This window comes from Columba livia, chromosome 30, assembly GCF_036013475.1.
Source record: "Columba livia isolate bColLiv1 breed racing homer chromosome 30, bColLiv1.pat.W.v2, whole genome shotgun sequence".
Taxonomy (NCBI): domain Eukaryota; kingdom Metazoa; phylum Chordata; class Aves; order Columbiformes; family Columbidae; genus Columba; species Columba livia.
In genome coordinates, this window is record NC_088631.1 from 747,432 (window position 1) to 766,997 (window position 19,566).

General features: G+C 60.2%; 2 protein-coding genes across 11 annotated transcripts in view; one reads left to right on the forward strand and one right to left on the reverse strand.

Moving 5' to 3' along the window:
• Positions 1 to 13,480, reverse strand: part of C3 (complement C3) — a 28,820-nt gene extending 15,340 nt beyond the window's left edge. For both annotated transcript variants that reach the window (XM_065043913.1, XM_065043912.1), the window contains exons 1-16: positions 12,960 to 13,480; positions 11,539 to 11,731; positions 10,255 to 10,414; positions 9,558 to 9,628; positions 9,390 to 9,484; positions 9,224 to 9,306; positions 8,672 to 8,762; positions 7,591 to 7,693; positions 6,727 to 6,847; positions 6,093 to 6,208; positions 5,746 to 5,892; positions 4,544 to 4,756; positions 4,102 to 4,296; positions 1,906 to 2,067; positions 1,705 to 1,834; positions 424 to 495 (exon numbers count right to left, since the gene is read on the reverse strand). In XM_065043913.1, coding sequence (XP_064899985.1) covers positions 424 to 495; positions 1,705 to 1,834; positions 1,906 to 2,067; positions 4,102 to 4,296; positions 4,544 to 4,756; positions 5,746 to 5,892; positions 6,093 to 6,208; positions 6,727 to 6,847; positions 7,591 to 7,693; positions 8,672 to 8,762; positions 9,224 to 9,306; positions 9,390 to 9,484; positions 9,558 to 9,628; positions 10,255 to 10,414; positions 11,539 to 11,731; positions 12,960 to 13,465 — 2,458 coding nt within the window. In that variant the 5' untranslated portion in view covers positions 13,466 to 13,480. The remainder of the gene's footprint in view (positions 1 to 423; positions 496 to 1,704; positions 1,835 to 1,905; positions 2,068 to 4,101; positions 4,297 to 4,543; positions 4,757 to 5,745; positions 5,893 to 6,092; positions 6,209 to 6,726; positions 6,848 to 7,590; positions 7,694 to 8,671; positions 8,763 to 9,223; positions 9,307 to 9,389; positions 9,485 to 9,557; positions 9,629 to 10,254; positions 10,415 to 11,538; positions 11,732 to 12,959) is intronic.
• Positions 13,481 to 13,518: 38 nt separating this feature from the next.
• VAV1 (vav guanine nucleotide exchange factor 1) overlaps positions 13,519 to 19,566 on the forward strand; it is a 30,324-nt gene continuing 24,276 nt past the window's right edge. The window contains exons 1-5 of one of the 9 annotated variants that reach the window (XM_065043918.1): positions 13,519 to 14,796; positions 14,883 to 14,995; positions 15,132 to 16,213; positions 18,933 to 19,049; positions 19,135 to 19,193. In XM_065043918.1, the coding sequence (XP_064899990.1) occupies positions 16,010 to 16,213; positions 18,933 to 19,049; positions 19,135 to 19,193 (380 nt within the window). In that variant the 5' untranslated portion in view covers positions 13,519 to 14,796; positions 14,883 to 14,995; positions 15,132 to 16,009. Of the gene's footprint in view, positions 16,214 to 18,932; positions 19,050 to 19,134; positions 19,194 to 19,566 lie in introns of all 9 variants that reach the window. The other 8 variants (XM_065043920.1, XM_065043923.1, XM_065043921.1 and 5 more) reach the window with 8 other exon arrangements.

A 19,566-nucleotide genomic window follows, 5' to 3' on the forward strand; every position in this document is an offset into this window, starting at 1 on the left:
CTGGTATTGATAGGGATATGGAATGAGCTGGTGTCCTTCAGGGACATGGGACACTCTGGTGGCCTTTGGGATGTGGGACCCTGGTATTGATGGGGATATGGAATGATCTGATGTCCTTTGGGGACATGGGACAATTTGGTGGCCTTTAGGACACTCTGGTGGCCTGTAGGACAATCTGGTGGCCTGTAGAGTGTGGAATGTTGCGGTGTGACCAGGGACACAGGACACGCTGGTGGCCTTTGGGACAATCCGGTGGCCTTTGGGACATGGGACGCTGTGGTGTCACCAGGGCTTGGGATCCCGGTGTGGATTAGGACATGGGACAATCTGATGTCCCTCAAGGACATGGGACACCATGGTGTCCCCAGGGGCATGGGCCATCCTGGTGTTCTTGGGGACAAGGGACACTCCGGTGCCACCTACCCTTGGTGCCCTTGTACTCCATGAGCTGCAGGGAGCGGCGCTTGCGCTTGGCAGGTTGGGGACACTGGACCTCTGGGGAGGGAGGGGACAGAGGTGTCACCACCCCATGGCATCAGGATGTGACCCCGAACCCAAGTGTCACCTTCCAAAGCTCAGGGGACACCTTCAGGTGTCACATTCCCCAACCCTTGAAGCGCCATGTCCCCAAGGTGTCACCCTTGAGATGCCACCCCAGGTTGTCCCCAACATGTCCCCTACCCATCTTTGAGCCCCATCCCTGACGTGCCACATCCCCAAGGTGTCACCCTTGAAGTGTCACCCCAGGTTGTCCCCAATATGTCCCCACCTGTCCTTGAGCCCCATTCTTGACATGTCGCGTCCCCAAGGTGTCACCCTTGCGATGCCATCCCAGGTTGTCCCCAACACGTCCCCTACCCATCCTTGAGGCCCATCCTTGAAGTGCCACAACCTTGAGGTGCCACCTCAGGTTGTCCCCAACATGTCCCCTACCCATCCTTAAGGCCCATTCTTGAAGTGCCACATCAGGTTGTCCCCAACATGTCCCCTACCCATATTTGAGACCCATCCCTGATGTGCCACGTCCCCAAGGTGTCACCCTTGAGATGCCACCCCAGGTTGTCCCCAACATGTCCCCTACCCATCTCTGAGCCCCATCCCTGAAGTACCACGTCCCCAAGGTGTCACCCTTGAGATGCCACCCCAGGTTGTCCCCAACATGTCCCCTACCCATATTTGAGACCCATCCCTGATGTGCCACGTCCCCAAGGTGTCACCCTTGAGATGCCACCCCAGGTTGTCCCCAGCATGTCCCCTACCCATCTTTGAGCCCCATCCCTGAAGTACCATGTCCCCAAGGTGTCACCCTTGAGATGCCACCCCAGGTTGTCCCCAACATGTCCCCTACCCATCTCTGAGCCCCATCCCTGAAGTACCACGTCCCCAAGGTGTCACCCTTGAGATGCCACCCCAGGTTGTCCCCAACATGTCCCCTACCCATCTTTGAGACCCATCCCTGATGTGCCACGTCCCCAAGGTGTCACCCTTGAGATGCCACCCCAGGTTGTCCCCAACATGTCCCCTACCCATCTTTGAGACCCATCCCTGATGTGCCACGTCCCCAAGGTGACACCCTTGAGATGCCACCCCAGGTTGTCCCCAACATGTCCCCTACCCATCTTTGAGCCCCATCCCTGAAGTACCACGTCCCCAAGGTGTCACCCTTGAGATGCCTCCCCAGGTTGTCCCCAGCGCGTCCCCTACCCGCTCGCTGTGGCGTGGTGACCTTCTCGCTGGTGACGATGCTCAGCCCGGCGTCCGCAAAGACGCCCACGTTGTCCCTCCCGCTGCCCGCGGTGCAGCCAATGTCACTCTTCTCCACTGTGTCCCATACCTGTGGCCAAGTTGGGGACAATGGTGACGGCCACTGGGACAAACGGGGACAGCGGGGATGCGCTCACTCACCTTGGCCTGGGTGATCTTGTGCTTCTTGTTGAGGACGAAGACGCCCTTGTCCACGGCCACCAGCCCCACGTGGGCCTTGTGGTCGCCCTCGATGCGCAGCCGCATGGGCGTCCCCGGCTCGTGGACGCGGTTGTCGGCCTCCGATGCGCCCTTCACCACCAGCTGGGGGGGAAATGAGGTGGCGTCGGGTTGGGAACACGGGGTGGCATTGGGTGATGTCCGTGGGACACCCCAAAAGAACCTTCACCACATCTCCAGGAGCTGCCGTGACCCCAAGGGGTGGTGGGGACCTCCAGGAGTGGTTGATGTTCCTCATGGTGGAACATCTGGACCATCAACAGGCTGCCCAAGTCACTCATGGACTATCCAAAGCACCCAAGTGACACCCAGTCCCCATCATGGGCCACCCAAAGCCTTCAAGGGTCACCCAAACTCTTCCAATGGTCACACAAACCCCTGAAGAGTCACCCAAGTCCCTCAAGGGCCACCTCAAGGGTCACCCAAGCCCTTCCAATGGTCATCCAATCCCCACAAGGGTCACCCAAGTCCCTCAAGGGTCACCTCGAGGGTCACCCAAACACCTCAAAGCTCACTCAAGCCCTTCAAGAGTCACCCAAACCCTTCCAAGTGTCCCCCAAGGGCCACCTCAAGGGTCACCCAAGCCTCTCAATGGCCTCCTCAATGGTCACTCAAGCCCTTCCAATGGTCACTCAAATGCCTCAAGTGTCACCCAAGCCCTTTAAGGGTCACCCAGGCTCTTCAATGGTCACCCAAGACCCTCAAGAGTCATCCAAACCCCTCAAAGGTCACCCAAACCCTTCCTATAGGCACCCAAGGGCCACCTCAAGGGTCACCCAAACCCTTTCAGGACCACCCGAGCCCTTCAGGGACCACCCGAGCCCCTCAAGGGTCACCCAAGCCCTTCCAAGTGTCCCACAAGTCCCCCAAGGGCCACCTCAAGGGTCACTCAATCCCTTCCAATGGTCACCCAAACCCCTCAAGGGTCACCCAAACCTCCCAAGGGCCACCTCAAGGGTCACTCAGTTCCTTCAAGAGTCACCTAAACCCTTCCAATGGTCACCCAGACTCCTCAAGGGTCACCCAAGCCCTTCCAAATGTCCCCCAAGGGCCACCTCAAGGGTCACCCAAGCTCCTCAAGGGTCACCCAGGCCCCTCCAAGTGTCCCCCAAGGGTTACCTCAAGGGTCACTCAATCCCTTCAAGAGTCACCCAAACCCTTCCAATGGTCACCCAAACTCTTCAAGGGTCACCCAAGACCCTTCAAGAGTCACCCAAACCCTTCCAATGGTCACCTAAAGTCCTCAAGGGTGACCCAAGCCCTTCCAAATATCCCCCAAGGGCCACCTCAAGGGTCACTCAATCCCTTCAAGAGTCGCCCAAACCCTTCCAATGGTCACTCAAACACTTCAAGAGTTACCCAAGACCCTTCAAGAGTCACCCAAACCCTTCCAATGGTCACCTAAAGTCCTCAAGGGTCACCCAAGCCCTTCCAAATATCCCCCAAGGGCCACCTCAAGGGTCACTCAGTCCCTTCAAGAGTCGCCCAAACCCTTCCAATGGTCACTCAAACACTTCAAGAGTTACCCAAGACCCTTCAAGAGTCACCCAAACCCTTCCAATGGTCACCTAAAGTCCTCAAGGGTGACCCAAGCCCTTCCAAATATCCCCCAAGGGCCACCTCAAGGGTCACTCAGTCCCTTCAAGAGTCGCCCAAACCCTTCCAATGGTCACTCAAACACTTCAAGAGTTACCCAAGACCCTTCAAGAGTCACCCAAACCCTTCCAATGGTCACCTAAAGTCCTCAAGGGTCACCCAAGCCCTTCCAAATATCCCCCAAGGGCCACCTCAAGGGTCACTCAATCCCTTCAAGAGTCGCCCAAACCCTTCCAATGGTCACCCAAACACTTCAAGAGTTACCCAAGACCCTTCAAGAGTCACCCAAACCCTTCCAATGGTCACCTAAAGTCCTCAAGGGTCACCCAAGCCCTTCCAAATATCCCCCAAGGGCCACCTCAAGGGTCACTCAGTCCCTTCAAGAGTCGCCCAAACCCTTCCAATGGTCACTCAAACACTTCAAGAGTTACCCAAGACCCTTCAAGAGTCACCCAAACCCCTCAAGGGTCACCCAAGCCACCTCCAAGGCCCACCCAATACCCCCCCAGAGGTCTCACTCACGCTGCCCATGCACGTGTCCTTGACGTCCACCCAGACGGAGTCGGCCACGATCTCGCTGGGCATCACGTAGTAATAGGCCACGATGCGGAAGGAGGGGATGAGCTCGGCCGTCACCGGCAGTGACATGGTGACCAGGCTCTGCCCGGCCTCGTGTGCCTGCCGCCCCACGCGCACGATGCGGCCCTTGCTCATGATCTGCGGGCAGGCGAGGAGAGGACACGGTTGGTGGCCACACGGTCACCAAAGTCACCAAGACTTGAGGCCACGTGTGGAATATTGTGTCCAGTTGTAGCCCCTCAGCTCAAGGACAGGAACACGTTCCTGTGTCACCTCAGCTGGGTGTCCCTGCTCCGGGGGGACCAGATGAGCTTTGAGGTCCCTTCCAACCTTTGATACTCTGGGATTAAGATGGGGGACAATCGGTCGGCCCACGCGCCCTCACCAGGTAGGTGAAGAACCGCACGGCGTCGCGGACGGCGTTGCTGCTGCTCTTGAGGTGGAAGTTGACGACGAGGTTGTCCCCGGGCTTCACCTCGGTGGCCCCCACGGCCAAGTGGAGGAAGTTGCCGGAGGAGCCCTGGCTGCGGTACGCTTCCGCCGTCATCTGCCGCGAGGCCTGGCGCTCGGCCGGCAGCCCTGGCTGGTCCGTCCGCACCTGCAACATGGGGGACACGGTGATGTTGGGTCAGTGGGGAGAGGCGTGGACCTGGGCGGGGGTCAACATGTAGGTCTGGGCTGCCGTAGAGGTCTTGGTTATGCTGGTGTTCCCTGCTGGCCTGGGTCCTGGTCAATCGTCATCTTCTTCTTGGTCAACCTGATCAACTCTTTGGTCAGCCTGATCATCCTGGTCAACCTGATCATCTCCCTTGGTCAATGATCACCTTGGTCAACCTGATCATCAGCTCCTTGGTCAACCTGGTAATCTTGGTCAACCTGATCATCAGCTCCTTGGTCAACCTGATCATCTTGGTCAACCTGATCATCAGCTCCTTGGTCAACCTGATAATCTTGGTCAACCTGATCATCAGCTCCTTGGTCAACCTGGTAATCTTGGTCAACCTGATCATCAGCTCCTTGGTCAACCTGTTAATCTTGGTCAACCTGATCATCAGCTCCTTGGTCAACCTGGTAATCTTGGTCAACCTGATCGTCAGCTCCTTGGTCAACCTGGTAATCTTGGTCAACCTGATCATCAGCTCCTTGGTCAACCTGATCATCAGCTCCTTGGTCAACCTGATAATCTTGGTCAACCTGATCATCAGCTCCTTGGTCAACCTGATCATCAGCTCCTTGGTCAACCCCATGATCTCTGCTTCCTTGGACATCTTGGCCACTCAAGTCAACTCAACCACCCTGGTCCTCCTGACATTTCCCTCCTGTCCCTTGGCCCTCCTGTCCCCCTGACCTTGGCCATGCCGGCCTTTGGTCAGCAGTGACCAGGGCGGCCCCATCCCTCGGCCACCATTGATGTCAAGGCCACTGTGGTCCCCGATCCTGCTGTCCTGGCCCTTGCTCAATGGTGACCGTGTTGGCCACGGTCCTCGCTCACCCGAACATCTCCACCACCACCATTGTCACAGCAACCCCAACCCCCAGGTTGCCCCTGTCCCCAGCTTGGCCACCCCGGTGCCGATTGTCACTCACGGTGATGGGGACAGTGTCCTTGTTGGCTGGCATGTTGAGGACCAGCTTGGCCGTGCCGTCGCGTTGGGTGGAGACGATCCCCTGGAAGCCATCAGCCTTGACGGTGACACGAGGAGCCGGGGACCCATCGGGGTTGGTGACGTAGACCTGACAGAGGGACACGGCACGAGGGACACGTCACCCGGTGCCATCCAGGTGACACAGGGACAGGACACAGGGACAAACTCTGGTCCCCACTTCTCCTCCAACCACAACCCCCCCAGGTTTATCCTGTTCCCACCACGATGGTGGTGACACATAGGGGTCATGAGCCAACTGTCCCCAATGCTGTCCCCAGGTGTCATTACCGTCAGGTCAAAGGGCATCCCCGGCTTGAAGTACTTGGGGGTGTGGGTGAAGTGGATGGTGTAGGGGGACGTCACGATGTGGATGCCACTGCGCTGCGTCTCCACCATGTCACTGCCTGCGGTGGCCACGGGGACGGACGTGTCACCCACGGTGCCCACCAGGGGACCTGGGTGGCCCCAGGTGTCCCCATCCTCACTGTCCCCAACCCCACCCTCACTGTCTCCAGCCCCTTGTCTCTCCATCCTTTGGTGTCCCCAACCCATGTGTCCCCAACCCCTTGTCTCTCCATCCTTTGGTGTCCCCAACCCATGTGTCCCCAACCCCTTGTCTCTCCGTCCTTTGGTGTCCCCAACCCATGTGTCCCCAACCCCTTGTCTCTCCATCCTTTGGTGTCCCCAACCCATGTGTCCCCAACCCCTTGTCTCTCCATCCTTTGGTGTCCCCAACCCATGTGTCCCCAGACCCAACGTGTCACTGCTGCCCCCATCCCCTTATGTCCCCACATGTCCCCAGGTGTCCCCCACCCACCCAACTTGCTGAGTGCTGTGACACAGACAGAGCTGGTGGTCTCATGTGTCCCCACTGTCCCTGTCCCCCAATGTCCCCTCATGTCCCCCCGTGTCCCCCGCACACCTGAGTCAGTGAGGACGGTGACGGACACGTAGAGCGAATGTCCCACCAGCTCCTGGGGGTTCTTGAACCGCTGCCGCAGGTCGGCCATGGACAGTATGGCCTCCCCGTCCCCGTCGGTCACCTGCGGGACAGGGTCGGTGGGACAGGGGACAATAACAGGGACAGGGGACAAACGTGGGGACAGGGGACAATCATGGGAACTGGGGTGGGGACAGGGATGGGAACAGGGGACAGCCAAGGGGACAGGGGTGGGGACAGCCATGGGGACAACAACAAGGACAGGGATGGGGACAGGGGACAACAATGGGGACCAGGCTGGGGACAAGGATGGTGACAGGGGACAGCCATGGGGACCAGGCTGGGGAAAAACACAGGGACTGGGATGGGGACAGGGGGAGGGATGGGGGTGACAGCAAGGGACAACAGGGGATGGGGATGGGGACACGGACACAGAATAGGGGTGGGGATGGGGACACGGGATGGGAATAAGGACATGGGATGGGGACAAGGACACGGGATGGGGATACGGGACACAGAATAGAGATGGGGCTGTGGGATGGGGACACAGGACTGGGACATGAAATGGGGACGGGTGCTTGGGACAGGGACAAGGACATGGGATGGGGATAGGAACAGGGGACAGGAACAGGGACGTGAGATGGGGACAGGGACACGGGATGGGGACAGGGACACGGGATGGGGACATGGTATGAGGACAGGGACACAGGATGGGGATGGGGCTGTGGATGGGGACACAGGACAGGGACATGAAATGGGGATGGGGACAAGGGACAAGGACATGGGATGGGGACAAGGACCCGGGACGGGGACATGAAATGGGGATGGGGACACTGCCTGTGTCACCTGGATGCGCTGCAGGGACTGGGGGATGCTCTTCTTCTCGTCGTCCACCATGACGCCGAAGAGGACGAACGCCGAGCCCTGCAGGTGCTTCCCGTACAGGTACCTGGGGACGAGCCGCTGTCACCGCGTCCCCATCACTGTCACCACATCCCCATGACATCCCTGTCACTGTCACCGTGTCCCTATCACTGTCCCCATGTCCCCATGATATCACTGTCACTGCGTCCCCATCACATCCCTGTCACTGCCACCATGTCCCCATTGCAGCCCCATCACTGTCACCATGTCCCCATGACATCCCTGTCACTGTCACCGTGTCCCCATCACTGTCCCCATGTCCCCATGACATCACTGTCATCACGACCCCATCACTATCACCGTGTCCCCATCACATCCCTGTCACTGTCACCGTGTCCCCACCACGGCCCTGTCACTGTCACTGCATCCCCATCACTGCCACCGTGTCCCCATCACATCCCCGTCACTGCCATCATGTCCCCATCACATCCCCGTCACTGTCACTACATCCTCATTGTGAACCCATCACTGTCACAGTGTCCCCATCACTGTCACCATCTCCCCATCGCATCCCCATCATTGTCACCATGTTCCCATCACATCCCGGTCACTGTCACCATGTTCCCATCGCATCCCCGTCACTGCCATCGTGTCCCCATCGCATCCCCATCATTGTCACTGTGTCCCCATCGCATCCCCGTCACTGTCACTGCGTCCCCATCACATCCCTGTCACTGTCACCGCATCCCCATCATGACCCTGTCACTGTCACCGCGTGTCCCCCACATCCTCCCCGTGTCACCCTGTCACCCCATTGCCCCACATCCTCATCAGTGTCGCCCTCACTCCACCTGCCCGTGTCCCCCTGTGTCACCCCTGGGGACATCAACCCGTGTCCCCTTACCTCCTGTCACATCCATCCCCTTGTCCCCACCACCCTGTCACCTCCCACCGGTGCCACCCCCACCCCTGGGGACGTCCCGCAGGGCCGATGTCACCCCCCACTGTCCCTTGGGTGGGATTTTGACCCCAAAGCTGCAGAATGTGGGTGTCCCTGTCCCACCTGGCGGTGACGGTCACCCGGAAATCCTCCTGCCGGTCGATGTACAGGAACTTCTCCTCGGGCTCCAGGAGCACCTCAAAGCTCGGCAGCACTGCGGGGGATGGGCACCCGGTGGACCCAGGCGTTCGGGAGAGGCCCGAGGGACCCAGGCGTCCGAGAGATACCAAGGGGCCCAGGTGTTTAGGAGAGACCGAGGGACCCGGGCGTGCGGGAGAAGACCAAGGGACCCGGGTATGTGTCAGAGACTGAGGGACCCGGGCATTCGGGAGAGGCCTGAGGGACCCAGGCATCCGGGAGATGACCAAGGGACCCAGGTATGTGTCAAAGACCGAGGGACCCAGGCGTCCGGGAGAGGCCCGAGGGACCCAGGCGTCCGGGAGAGGCCCGAGGGACCCAGGCGTCCGGGAGAGGCCCGAGGGACCTGGGTATGTGTCAAAGACTGAGGGACCCAGGCGTCCGGGAGAGGCCCGAGGGACCCAGGTATGTGTCAAAGACCGAGGGACCCGGGCGTCCGGGAGAGACCTGAGGGACCCAGGCGTCTGGCGACCTTACCATACTCCTTGACTTCAAATTGGGTGGAGAAGACCTGTTCTGGCGAATCTTCAAATTTGGCCATAATTGTCCACGTCCCCAAGCTGGGAAAGACCAAGGGGACAAGGTGAGGGGACAAAGTGGTGGCCACCGATGTCCCCGTGTCCCCTGTGGAGGTGGCACCCACCTGACGACCTCGGGCAGGTAATGGTTGAGCGAGAAGATGCCGGTTTTCATGGGCGAGGACACGGGCACTTGTTTGACGATGATGTTGTCGGGGGTCTGGGGGACACGGAGCCATTGGGGACAGTGACACCAGGGTCCCCGTGTCCCCATGTCACCTGTGGGAACCCACCTTGAACTCCACGACCACCGTCTTGGGTGCTGGTTCCATGCGGTGGTCCAGGGCGAAGAGGCGGCAAAGGACTGGGAGGGGACATGGGGACATGGTGAGAAGGGACAGGGTGGGGACGCCCACAAATGGGGGATGGGTCCCTGGGGGGATGTCCCCAAACAGGAGCTGGTCCCCAGCAACACAAGGTGACACCAGGATGGCAAGATGCCATGGAGGGGACCCAAGACCACAAGATGCCACCAAGACCCCAAGATGCCACCAAGAAGACCCCAAGATGCCATAGAAGGGACCCAAGACCACAAGATGCCACCAAGACCCCAAGATGCCACCAAGAAGACTCCAAGTTGCCATAGAAGGGACTCAAGACCCAAGATGTCACCAAGACCCCAAGATGCCACCAAGAAGACCCCAAGATGCCATAGAAGGGACCCAAGACCCCAAGATGCCACCAAGACCCCAAGATGCCATCAAGAAGACTCCAGGTTGCCATAGAAGGGACCCAAGACCCCAAGATGCCACCAAGACCCCAAGATGCCACCCAGAAGACTCCAAGATGCCATAGAAGGGACCCAAGACCCCAAGATGCCACCCAGAAGACTCCAAGATGCCATAGAAGGGACCCAAGACCCCAAGATGGCACCAAGAAGACCCCAAGATGGCACCAAGAAGACCCCAAGATGGCACCAAGAAGACCCACCGGTGGAGCTGGGGGTGTAGATGGGCTTGTCCGTCTGCACGAAGATGTGGCCGCTCTGCAGTGACACCAGCAGCACCTTCTCCAGTGTCACCTGGGCCACCCGCGCCGTCACCGACACGAAACGCTTCCCCTGGGCCGGCGGCAGCACCTTGGCCGACACCTGTGGGGACAGGGGACACCAGTGGCACCTGCCCCATGGGGATCATGGGATGGCAGCGGGATGAGGGTGTTAGGTGATGGTCACCAAGGTCCCCAGGATCACCATTGCCAAGAACCCCATGGTCACCATCTCCAAGGATATGGGGTGGTTGTCACCAAGGAGCTGGGGTGGCTGTCCCCAAGGACCCCATGGTCGCCATCACCAAGGACCCTGTGGTGACCGTCCCCAAGGACATGGGGTCATTGTCCCCAAGGATCCCATGGTCACTGTACCAAACGACTTGGGGTCATTGTCCCCAAGGACCTGGGGTGACTTTCCCCAAGGACCCCCTGGTCACCACCCCCAAGGACTGGGGATCATTGTCCCCAAGGACCCCATGGTCACCACCCCCAAGGACTGGGGATCATTGTCCCCAAGGACCCCATGGTCACCACCCCCAAGGACTGGGGATCATTGTCCCCAAGGACCCCATGGTCACCATCCTCAAGGACTGGGGATCATTGTCCCCAAGGACCCCATAGTCCCCAAGGACCTGGCACCACTGTCCCCAAGGACCTGGAGTCACCATCTCCAAGGACTTGGGGTCACTGTCCCCAAAGACCCCATGGTGACCATCCTCAAGGGCCCCATGGTCACTGTCCCCAATGACTTGGGGTCATTGACCCCAAGGACCCCATGGTGACAATCCCCAAGGACATGGGGTGACTGTCCCAAGGACCTGGCACCACTGTCCCCAAGGACCCCAGGTCACCGTCCCCAAGGACCCCATGGTCACCACCCCCCCCAGATGCCACCACCGCCATGGAGCTTCCCCGCCCCCTCCCGTAAGTTTGTGTCACCTCACTGGGTCAGGAGGGGTCGGTGACCGGCGGGGTGGTGACACCGTGGGGTGGTGACATATGGGATGGACACACGGGGACGTGACATGGGGGGAGGTGACACATGGGGTGGTGACACGGGGGGAGGTGACACCTGGGATCAACACACAGGGTGGTGACACGCAAGGTGGTGACACAGGGGATGAATACACAGGGAGGTGACATGGGGGGAGGTGACACCTGAGATGGATACATGGGGGAGGTGACACTGTGGGAAGGTGACACAGGGGGAGGTGACATCTGTACCTTGATGGTGGCCGTGGCCAACATGCCCTGTGCCGGGTTGATGGGGACCCGGACCTGGTAGAGAACCTGGCGCTTGCCGGGAAAGTCCTGGACCAGCAGGGTGGCCTCGGTGGCCACCGTCAAACCTGGGGCCTCCAGCACCACCTGCTCCTCCGTGTCCAACCGCAGCACGGCCGGGGCCACCATGGTCACCCTGGGGACAGCGTGGAGGTGGCACTGGGTCCCCATGGCACCTTGGGGACCTCACAGCAGCCTGGGGACACCCTGACCTGTCCCAATGGCACCTGGGGGACCTCACAGGACCCTGGGACACCCTGACCTGTCCCCATGACACATTGGGGACACCCTGACCTGTCCCCATGGCACCTTGGGGACCCACAGGACCCTGAGGACACCCTGACCTGTCCCAATGGCACCTTGGGGACCTCACAGGACCCTGGGACCCCCTGACCTGTCCCAATGGCACCTTGGGGACCCACAGGACCCTGGGACACCCTGACCTGTCCCCATGACACATTGGGGACACCCTGACCTGTCCCAATGGCACCTTGGGGACCCACAGGACCCTGGGGACACCCTGACCTGTCCCAATGGCACCTTGGGGACCTCACAGGAGCCTGGGACACCCTGACCTGTCCCCATGACACATTGGGGACACCCTGACCTGTCCCAATGGCACCTTGGGGACCCCACAGGACCCTGAGAACACCCCTTGGGGACCCCATGATACCCCAAATCCCCTCATTTCACCCAATATCCCCCATTGCCCCCCAGCACCCACCCCATGGGGGGATCCCATCTTGGAGGGGGGTGGGGGGGCGTGTTCAGGGGGGTCCTGGGTGAGTTGGGGGGGTCCCATGGGTGGGGGGTCCCATGGGTGTGTCCTGGGACAGGGGGGTCCCATGGGTGCAAGGGGGAGGTTCCATAGGGGGTCCCATGGGTTGGGGGTCCCATAGGGGGTCCTGGGACAGGGGGGTCCCATGGGTGCAGGGGGGTCCTATGGGGGGTTCTATGGGTTGGGGATCCCATAGGGCATCCTGGGACAGGGGGGGTTCAATGGGTGCAGGGGGGGCCCATAGAGGGTCCCATGGGTTGGGGTCCAATTGGTGGAGGGTCCCATAGGGGGTTCCATGAGTTGGGGGTCCCATAGGGGGTCCTGGAACAGGGGGGGGTCCCCTGGGTGCAGGGGGGTCCCAGGGGAGAAGGAGGGGTTCTATAGGGGGTCCCATGGGTGGGGGTCCTGGGACAGGGGGGTCTTACGGATTGGGGGGTCCCACGGGTGCAGGGGGGGGTCCCATAGAGGGTCCTGGGACGGAGGGAGGGGTCCCATGGGTGGAAGTCCCATAGGGGGTCCTGCGACAGGGTGGTCTCAGGGGGTCCTATAGGGGGTCCCATGGGTGGGGGTCCCATGGGTGACTCACAGCTGGGCGGTGGCCAATGGCAGCAGCAGGAGCCCCAGGACGAGCGGGGGGGGCAGCGCCGGAGCCCCCATGGTCGTGGGGGCGGGTGGTGACAGTGACACCGGGGGGGTCCCGGGGGTCCCTTTATGGTGGCACCAGCGGTTAATGTATAACCAGCACCCGGACGCCTGGGTCCGCCCATGCCAACCAGGCTCGGACGCCTGGGTCCACCCATAGATGTAGCGGGGGGGGCACCCCCCGGATGCGTGGGTCCACCTGGGTGGGGGTTGGGAGCCAATGGGTGAGTCCCGGACGCCTGGGTCCACTTGGGGTGGGGGTTCACCCAGACACCTGAGTCCACCCGGACGCCTGGGTCCACCCGTGGTGAGGGGGTGCGGGACCCACTTTTTGGGGGGGTCCGCAGGTTTCCGGGTGCAGCTGGGTGGGGGTTGGGAGCCCCAGGACTCCTGGGTCCACCCACAGCGGGGTGGGGGAGGGGCTGCCCGGACGCCTGGGTCCTTCCTCATTTCGGGGAAAGTGGTTGGCCGGGGGCCATGGGGGTTGCGACACCGCACGGCGGGGGGAACGGGGAGGGACGTGACGGGAATGGGGGGACACCAGGGGACACCAGGGGACATCAGGGGACCCTCCTGGGTTGGGTGTGTGGGAAGGATCCGGACACCTGGGTCCCCCCTGGACCCGAATTCCTGGGTCCCTCCTGACACCCAGAACCCCCCCTGAACACTTGGCAGGACCCGAACACCTGGGTCCCCCCTGGACCCGAACTCCTGGGTCCCCCCCAAAGACCTTTGACAGATCCCGAACGCCTGGGTCCGTCCCCTCCACGACCCTCGGTAGGACCCGGATGCCTGGGTCCCTCCTGGGATCTATTGGGTCACCACACCTGGACACCTGGGTCCTTCATGAGACCCTCAGTGTGGGTGCAGGCCCCGGACGCCTGGGTCCCTTCCTAGACCCTTGGTAGGACCTGGATGCCTGGGTTCCCCCTGAGAACCCCCAACAGGCCCCGAATGCCTGGGTCCCCCCACGAGTCCCAGACGCCTGAGTCCCCCCTGGGGCCCCCAAGACACCCCGAATGCCTGGGTCCCCACAACTCCCGGACGCCTGGGTTCCATTTTACTCCCGGATGCCTGGGTCCCCCCTGGGGCCCCCAACAGGCCCCGAACGCCTGGGTCCCCCCTGGGGCCCCCAATACGACCTGAACACCCGGGTCCCCACAACTCCTGGATGCCTGGGTCCCCCAACAGGCCCAGAACACCTGGGTCCCCCCACAACTCCCGGACGCCTGGGTCCCCCCTGGGTCCCCCAAGAGGCCCTGAACGCCTGGGTCCCCCCACAACTCCCGGATGCCTGGGTCCCCCAATAGGCTCCAAACACCTTGGTCCCCTATGACTCCCGGACGCCTGGGTCCCCACAACTCCCGGACGCCTGGGTCCACCCACGGGCCCCTCATTCCCCCACAAGCTGTGACCACACTGGGGCCCCCCGGGGAGCGGTGGCTCCTCCCCGGCTGCGGGAGGGACCCCGGCATCCGGCCGCTGCCTCGGGGCTTCCATTGGCCCCCACGGGCGCAGGCGCGGAAGCACCAGCAGCATCACCTTCCGGCTCCGGTTCCTCAACGGGGCCACCAAGGCCTCATCTCCAGTGGCTCCTCTCCAATCGTGGTGGGTTTTGGGGGGGAAGGACCCCCCGGCTGTGGGACCCTCCCCAGAAGTGACTGAAGACCCATCTCCATTGGTTCCTCACCAGAAGTGGCTCCACCTGGACCTCATCTCCATCAGCTGCTTGGAGAACAACCCACCAAGGCCTCATCTCTATTGGTTCCTCTTCAGTCGTGGTGGGTTTTGGGGGGGGAAGGACCCCCCAGCTGTGGGACCCTCCCCAGAAGTGATTGAATACTCGTCCCCATTGGTTCCTCACCAGAAGTGGCTCCACCTGGACCTCATCTCCATCAGCTCCCTAGAGAACACCCCACGAGGTCTCATCTCCGTTGGTTTCATCCTCCAAGTGGTCCCACCTGGACCCAGCTCCAGCAGGTACGTGGACAACGTCCCACCAGGGCCGCATCTCTATTGGTTCCTCACCAGACATGGTAGTTTTGGGGGGAAGGACCCCCCAGTTGTAGGACCCTACCCAGAAGTGATTGAAGACCCATCTCCTTTGGCTACTTAGACACCATCCCACCAAGACCCATCTCCATTGGCTACTTGGACATCATCCCACCAGGACGCATCTCCATCACCTCTGGGTGGTCCCACCAAGCCCAATCTCTATTGGTTCCTCCCCAGACTCCATCCTACCAGGACTCATCTCCATTGGCTACTTGGACACCATCCCACTAAGATCTATCTCCATCACCTCCAGGGTGGTCCCACCAAGCCCCATCTCCATTGGCTCCATCCTAGAGTGCTCCCACCAGGATCCATCCCCATCGGCTTCTTTCTGGACCCCATCCCACCAGGACCCATCTCCATTGGCTACTGGGACCCCATCCCACCAAGACCTATCTCCATTGGCTCCTCCCCAGACTCCATCCCACCAGGACCCATCTCCATTGGCTACTGGGACCCCATCCCACCAAGACCCATCTCCATTGGCTTCTTCCTGGACCCCATCCCACCAAGATCTATTTCCATTGGCTCCTCCCCAGACTCCATCCCACCAGGACCCATCTCCATTGGCCACTTGGACGCCATCCCACCAAGACCCATCTCCATTGGTTTCTTCCTAGAGTGCTACCACCAAGACCCATCTCCATTGGCTCCTTCCTAGAGTGGTCGCACCAGGCCCCACCTCCACCAACTTCTTCTGGTTGGTTCCACCAAGCCCCATCTCCATTTGCTACTGGGACCCCATCCCACCAAGACCGGTCTCCATTGGCTCCTCCCCAGACTCCATCCCACCAAGACCCATCTCCATTGGCTTCTTCCTAGAGTGGTCCCACCAAGCGCCATCTCCATTGGCTCCATCCTAGGGTGGTCCCACCAAGCCCCATCCCCATTGGCCGCTGCCCAGACCCCAGCGCACGTCCCGCTGGAGCGGTGGGCGCCATGGAGGCGTGGCGGCAGTGCGCGCGGTGGCTGGTGGCCGCGCGGGTGCTCCCGGCCGCTCACCGTGCCAGCGGCCCCGAGGGCCACGTGTGGGACCTGGCGCAGGCGCTGCGGGATGGGGTCCTGCTGTGTCACCTCCTCAACGCCCTCCTGCCCCGCGCCGTGTCCCCGCACGACATCTGTCCCCGCCCGCAGATGTCACAGGTGAGACCCGGCCAAGGGGACGGGGACAATATGGGGACAATGAGGGGATGGGGACTGTGGTGGGAATGGGGGTGACGGTGACAAGAGGGTGGATGGTGACAATGGGGATAATGGTGGCGATGGGGGTGACAAGAGGGTCAATGGTGACAATGACAGATGGTGGGGATGGGGGTGACAATGGTGACAAGAGGGTCAATGGTGACAAGGACAGATGGTGGGAATGGGGGTGACAAAGGTGACAAGAGGGTCAATGGTGACAGTGACAGATGGTGGGAATGGGGGTGACAAAGGTGACGAGAGGGCCAATGGTGACAAGGACAGATGGTGGGAATGGGGGTGACAAAGGTGACGAGAGGGTCAATGGTGACAAGGACAGATGGTGGGAATGGGGGTGACAAGGGTGACAAGAAGGTCAATGGTGACAAGGACAGGTGGTGGGAATGGGGGTGACAAGGGTGACAAGAGGGTCAATGGTGACAAGGACAGATGGTGGGGATGGGGGTGACAAAGGTGACAAGAGGGTCAATGGTGACAAGGACAGATGGTGGGAATGGGGGTGACAAGGGTGACAAGAGGGTCAATGGTGACAGTGACAGATGGTGGGAATGGGGGTGACAATGGTGACAAGAGGGTCAATGGTGACAATGACAGATGGTGGGGATGGGGGTGACAATGGTGACAAGAGAGTCAATGGTGACAATGACAGATGGTGGGGATGGGGATGACAATGGTGACAAGAGGGTCAATGGTGACAAGGACAGATGGTGGGAATGGGGGTGACAAAGGTGACAAGAGGGTCAATGGTGACAAGGACAGATGGTGGGAATGGCAGTGACAAGGGTGACAAGAGGGTTGATGGTGACAATGGGGATAATGGTGGTGATGGGGGTGACAAGAGGGTCAATGGTGACAATGACAGATGGTGGGAATGGGGGTGACAACAGTGACAAGAGGGTTGATGGTGACAAGGACAGATGGTGATGGGGGTGACAAAGGTGACAAGAGGGTTGATGGTGACAAGGACAGATGGTGATGGGGGTGACAAAGGTGACAAGAGGGTTGATGGTGACAGTGACAGATGATGGGAATGGGGGTGACAAGGGTGACAAGAAGGTCAATGTGACAAGGACAGATGGTGGGAATGGGGGCGACAAGGGTGACAAGAGGGTCAATGGTGACAAGGACAGATGGTGGGAATGGGGGTGACAAGGGTGACAAGAGGGTCAATGGTGACAAGGACAGATGGTGGGAATGGCAGTGACAAGGGTGACAAGAGGGTTGATGGTGACAATGGGGATAATGGTGGTGATGGGGGTGACAAGAGGGTCAATGGTGACAATGACAGATGGTGGGAATGGGGGTGACAAAGGTGACAAGAGGGTCAATGGTGACAAGGACAGATGGTGGGAATGGGGGTGACAAGGGTGACAAGAGGGGCAATGGTGACAGTGACAGATGATGGGAATAGGGGTGACAAGGGTGACAAGAAGGTCAATGGTGACAAGGACAGATGGTGGGAATGGGGGTGACAATGGTGACAAGAGGGTCAATGGTGACAAGGACAGATGGTGGGAATGGGGGTGACAAGGGTGACAAGAGGGGCAATGGTGACAGTGACAGATGATGGGAATAGGGGTGACAATGGTGACAAGAAGGTCAATGGTGACAATGACAGATGGTGGGAATGGGGGTGACAATGGTGACAAGAGGGTCAATGGTGACAAGGACAGATGGTGGGAATGGCAGTGACAAGGGTGACAAGAGGGTTGATGGTGACAATGGGGATAATGGTGGTGATGGGGGTGACAAGAGGGTCAATGGTGACAATGACAGATGGTGGGAATGGGGGTGACAACGGTGACAAGAGGGTTGATGGTGACAATGGTAGATGTTGGCAATGGTGACAAGATTGTCAATGGTGACAAGGACAGATGGTGGGAATGGCGGTGACAAGAGGGTTGATGGTGACAAGGACAGATGGTGATGGGGGTGACAAAGGTGACAAGAGGGTTGATGGTGACAATGACAGATGGTGGTGATGGGGGTGACAACTGTGACAAGAGGGTCAATGGTGGTGATGGGAGTGACGATGGTGACAAGAGGGTTGATGGTGACAATGACAGGTGGTGACAATGGTGACAATTACAGATGGTGGCAATGGGGGTGACTACAGTGACAAGAGGGTCAATGGTGACAAGATTGTTGATGGTGACAATTACAGATGGTGGCAATGGGGGTGACAGTGGTGACAAGAGGGTTGATGGTGACAAGGACAGATGGTGATGGGGGTGACAAAGGTGACAAGAGGGTTGATGGTGACAATGACAGACGGTGGTGATGGGGGTGACAACGGTAGACAAGAGGGTTGATGGTGACAAAGGTGACAAGAGGGTCAGTGGTGACGATAGGGGTGACAAGAGGGTTGATGGTGACAATAACAGAGATGCCACCAATGGTGGTGACAATTATGGGATGACGGTGACAATGACAGAGATGCCACCAACAGCGGTGATGATGATGGGATGACGGTGACAATGACAGATGATGCCAATGGTGGTGACGACGATGGGATGACGGTGACAATGACAGAGATGCCACCAATGGCGATGACGATGGGATGTTGGTGCCGATGGCCATGACGGTGCCAAGGGGGGCGCCGATGGGGGTCAGGGTGACACGGTGGTGACACGGGGGTGACACGGTGACGGTGCCACCGCAGTTCCTGTGCCTGAGGAACATCCGCACGTTCCTGAGCGCCTGCACCGACAAGTTGGGGCTGCCCAAGCACCGGCTCTTCGGGGCCTTCGACCTCTTCGACGTCCAGGACTTCGGCAAGGTGGGGACCCAGGCATCCGGGGGGGACCCAGGCGTCCGGGAGGGACCCAGGCGTCCGACTCTCGACGTCCCCTGTGTGTCCCCAGGTCATTGACACCCTCTCGACCATCTCCTGGACGCCCATCGCTCAGAGCAAAGGCCTCACGTGAGTGGGGGGACCCAGGCATCCGGGGCTTGAGGGACCCAGGCGTCCAGGGCTTGAGGGACCCAGGCATCCAGGGCTCAAGGGACCCAGGTGTCCGGGCCTTGAAGGACCCAGGCATCCGGGACCCTTTCCTGAGGGACCCAGGTGTCCGGGGCCTTGACGGACCCAGGTATCCAGGGCTCAAGGGACCCAGGTGTCCGGGCCTCGAAGGACCCAGGCATCCGGCACCCCTTCCCGAGGGACCCAGGCATCTGAGCTTTGAGGGACCCAGGCATCCGGGGCTCAAGGGACCCAGGCGTCCGGGCCTTGAAGGACCCAGGCGTCCGGGACCCCTTCCTGAGGGACCCAGGCATCCAAGCTTTGAGGGACCCAG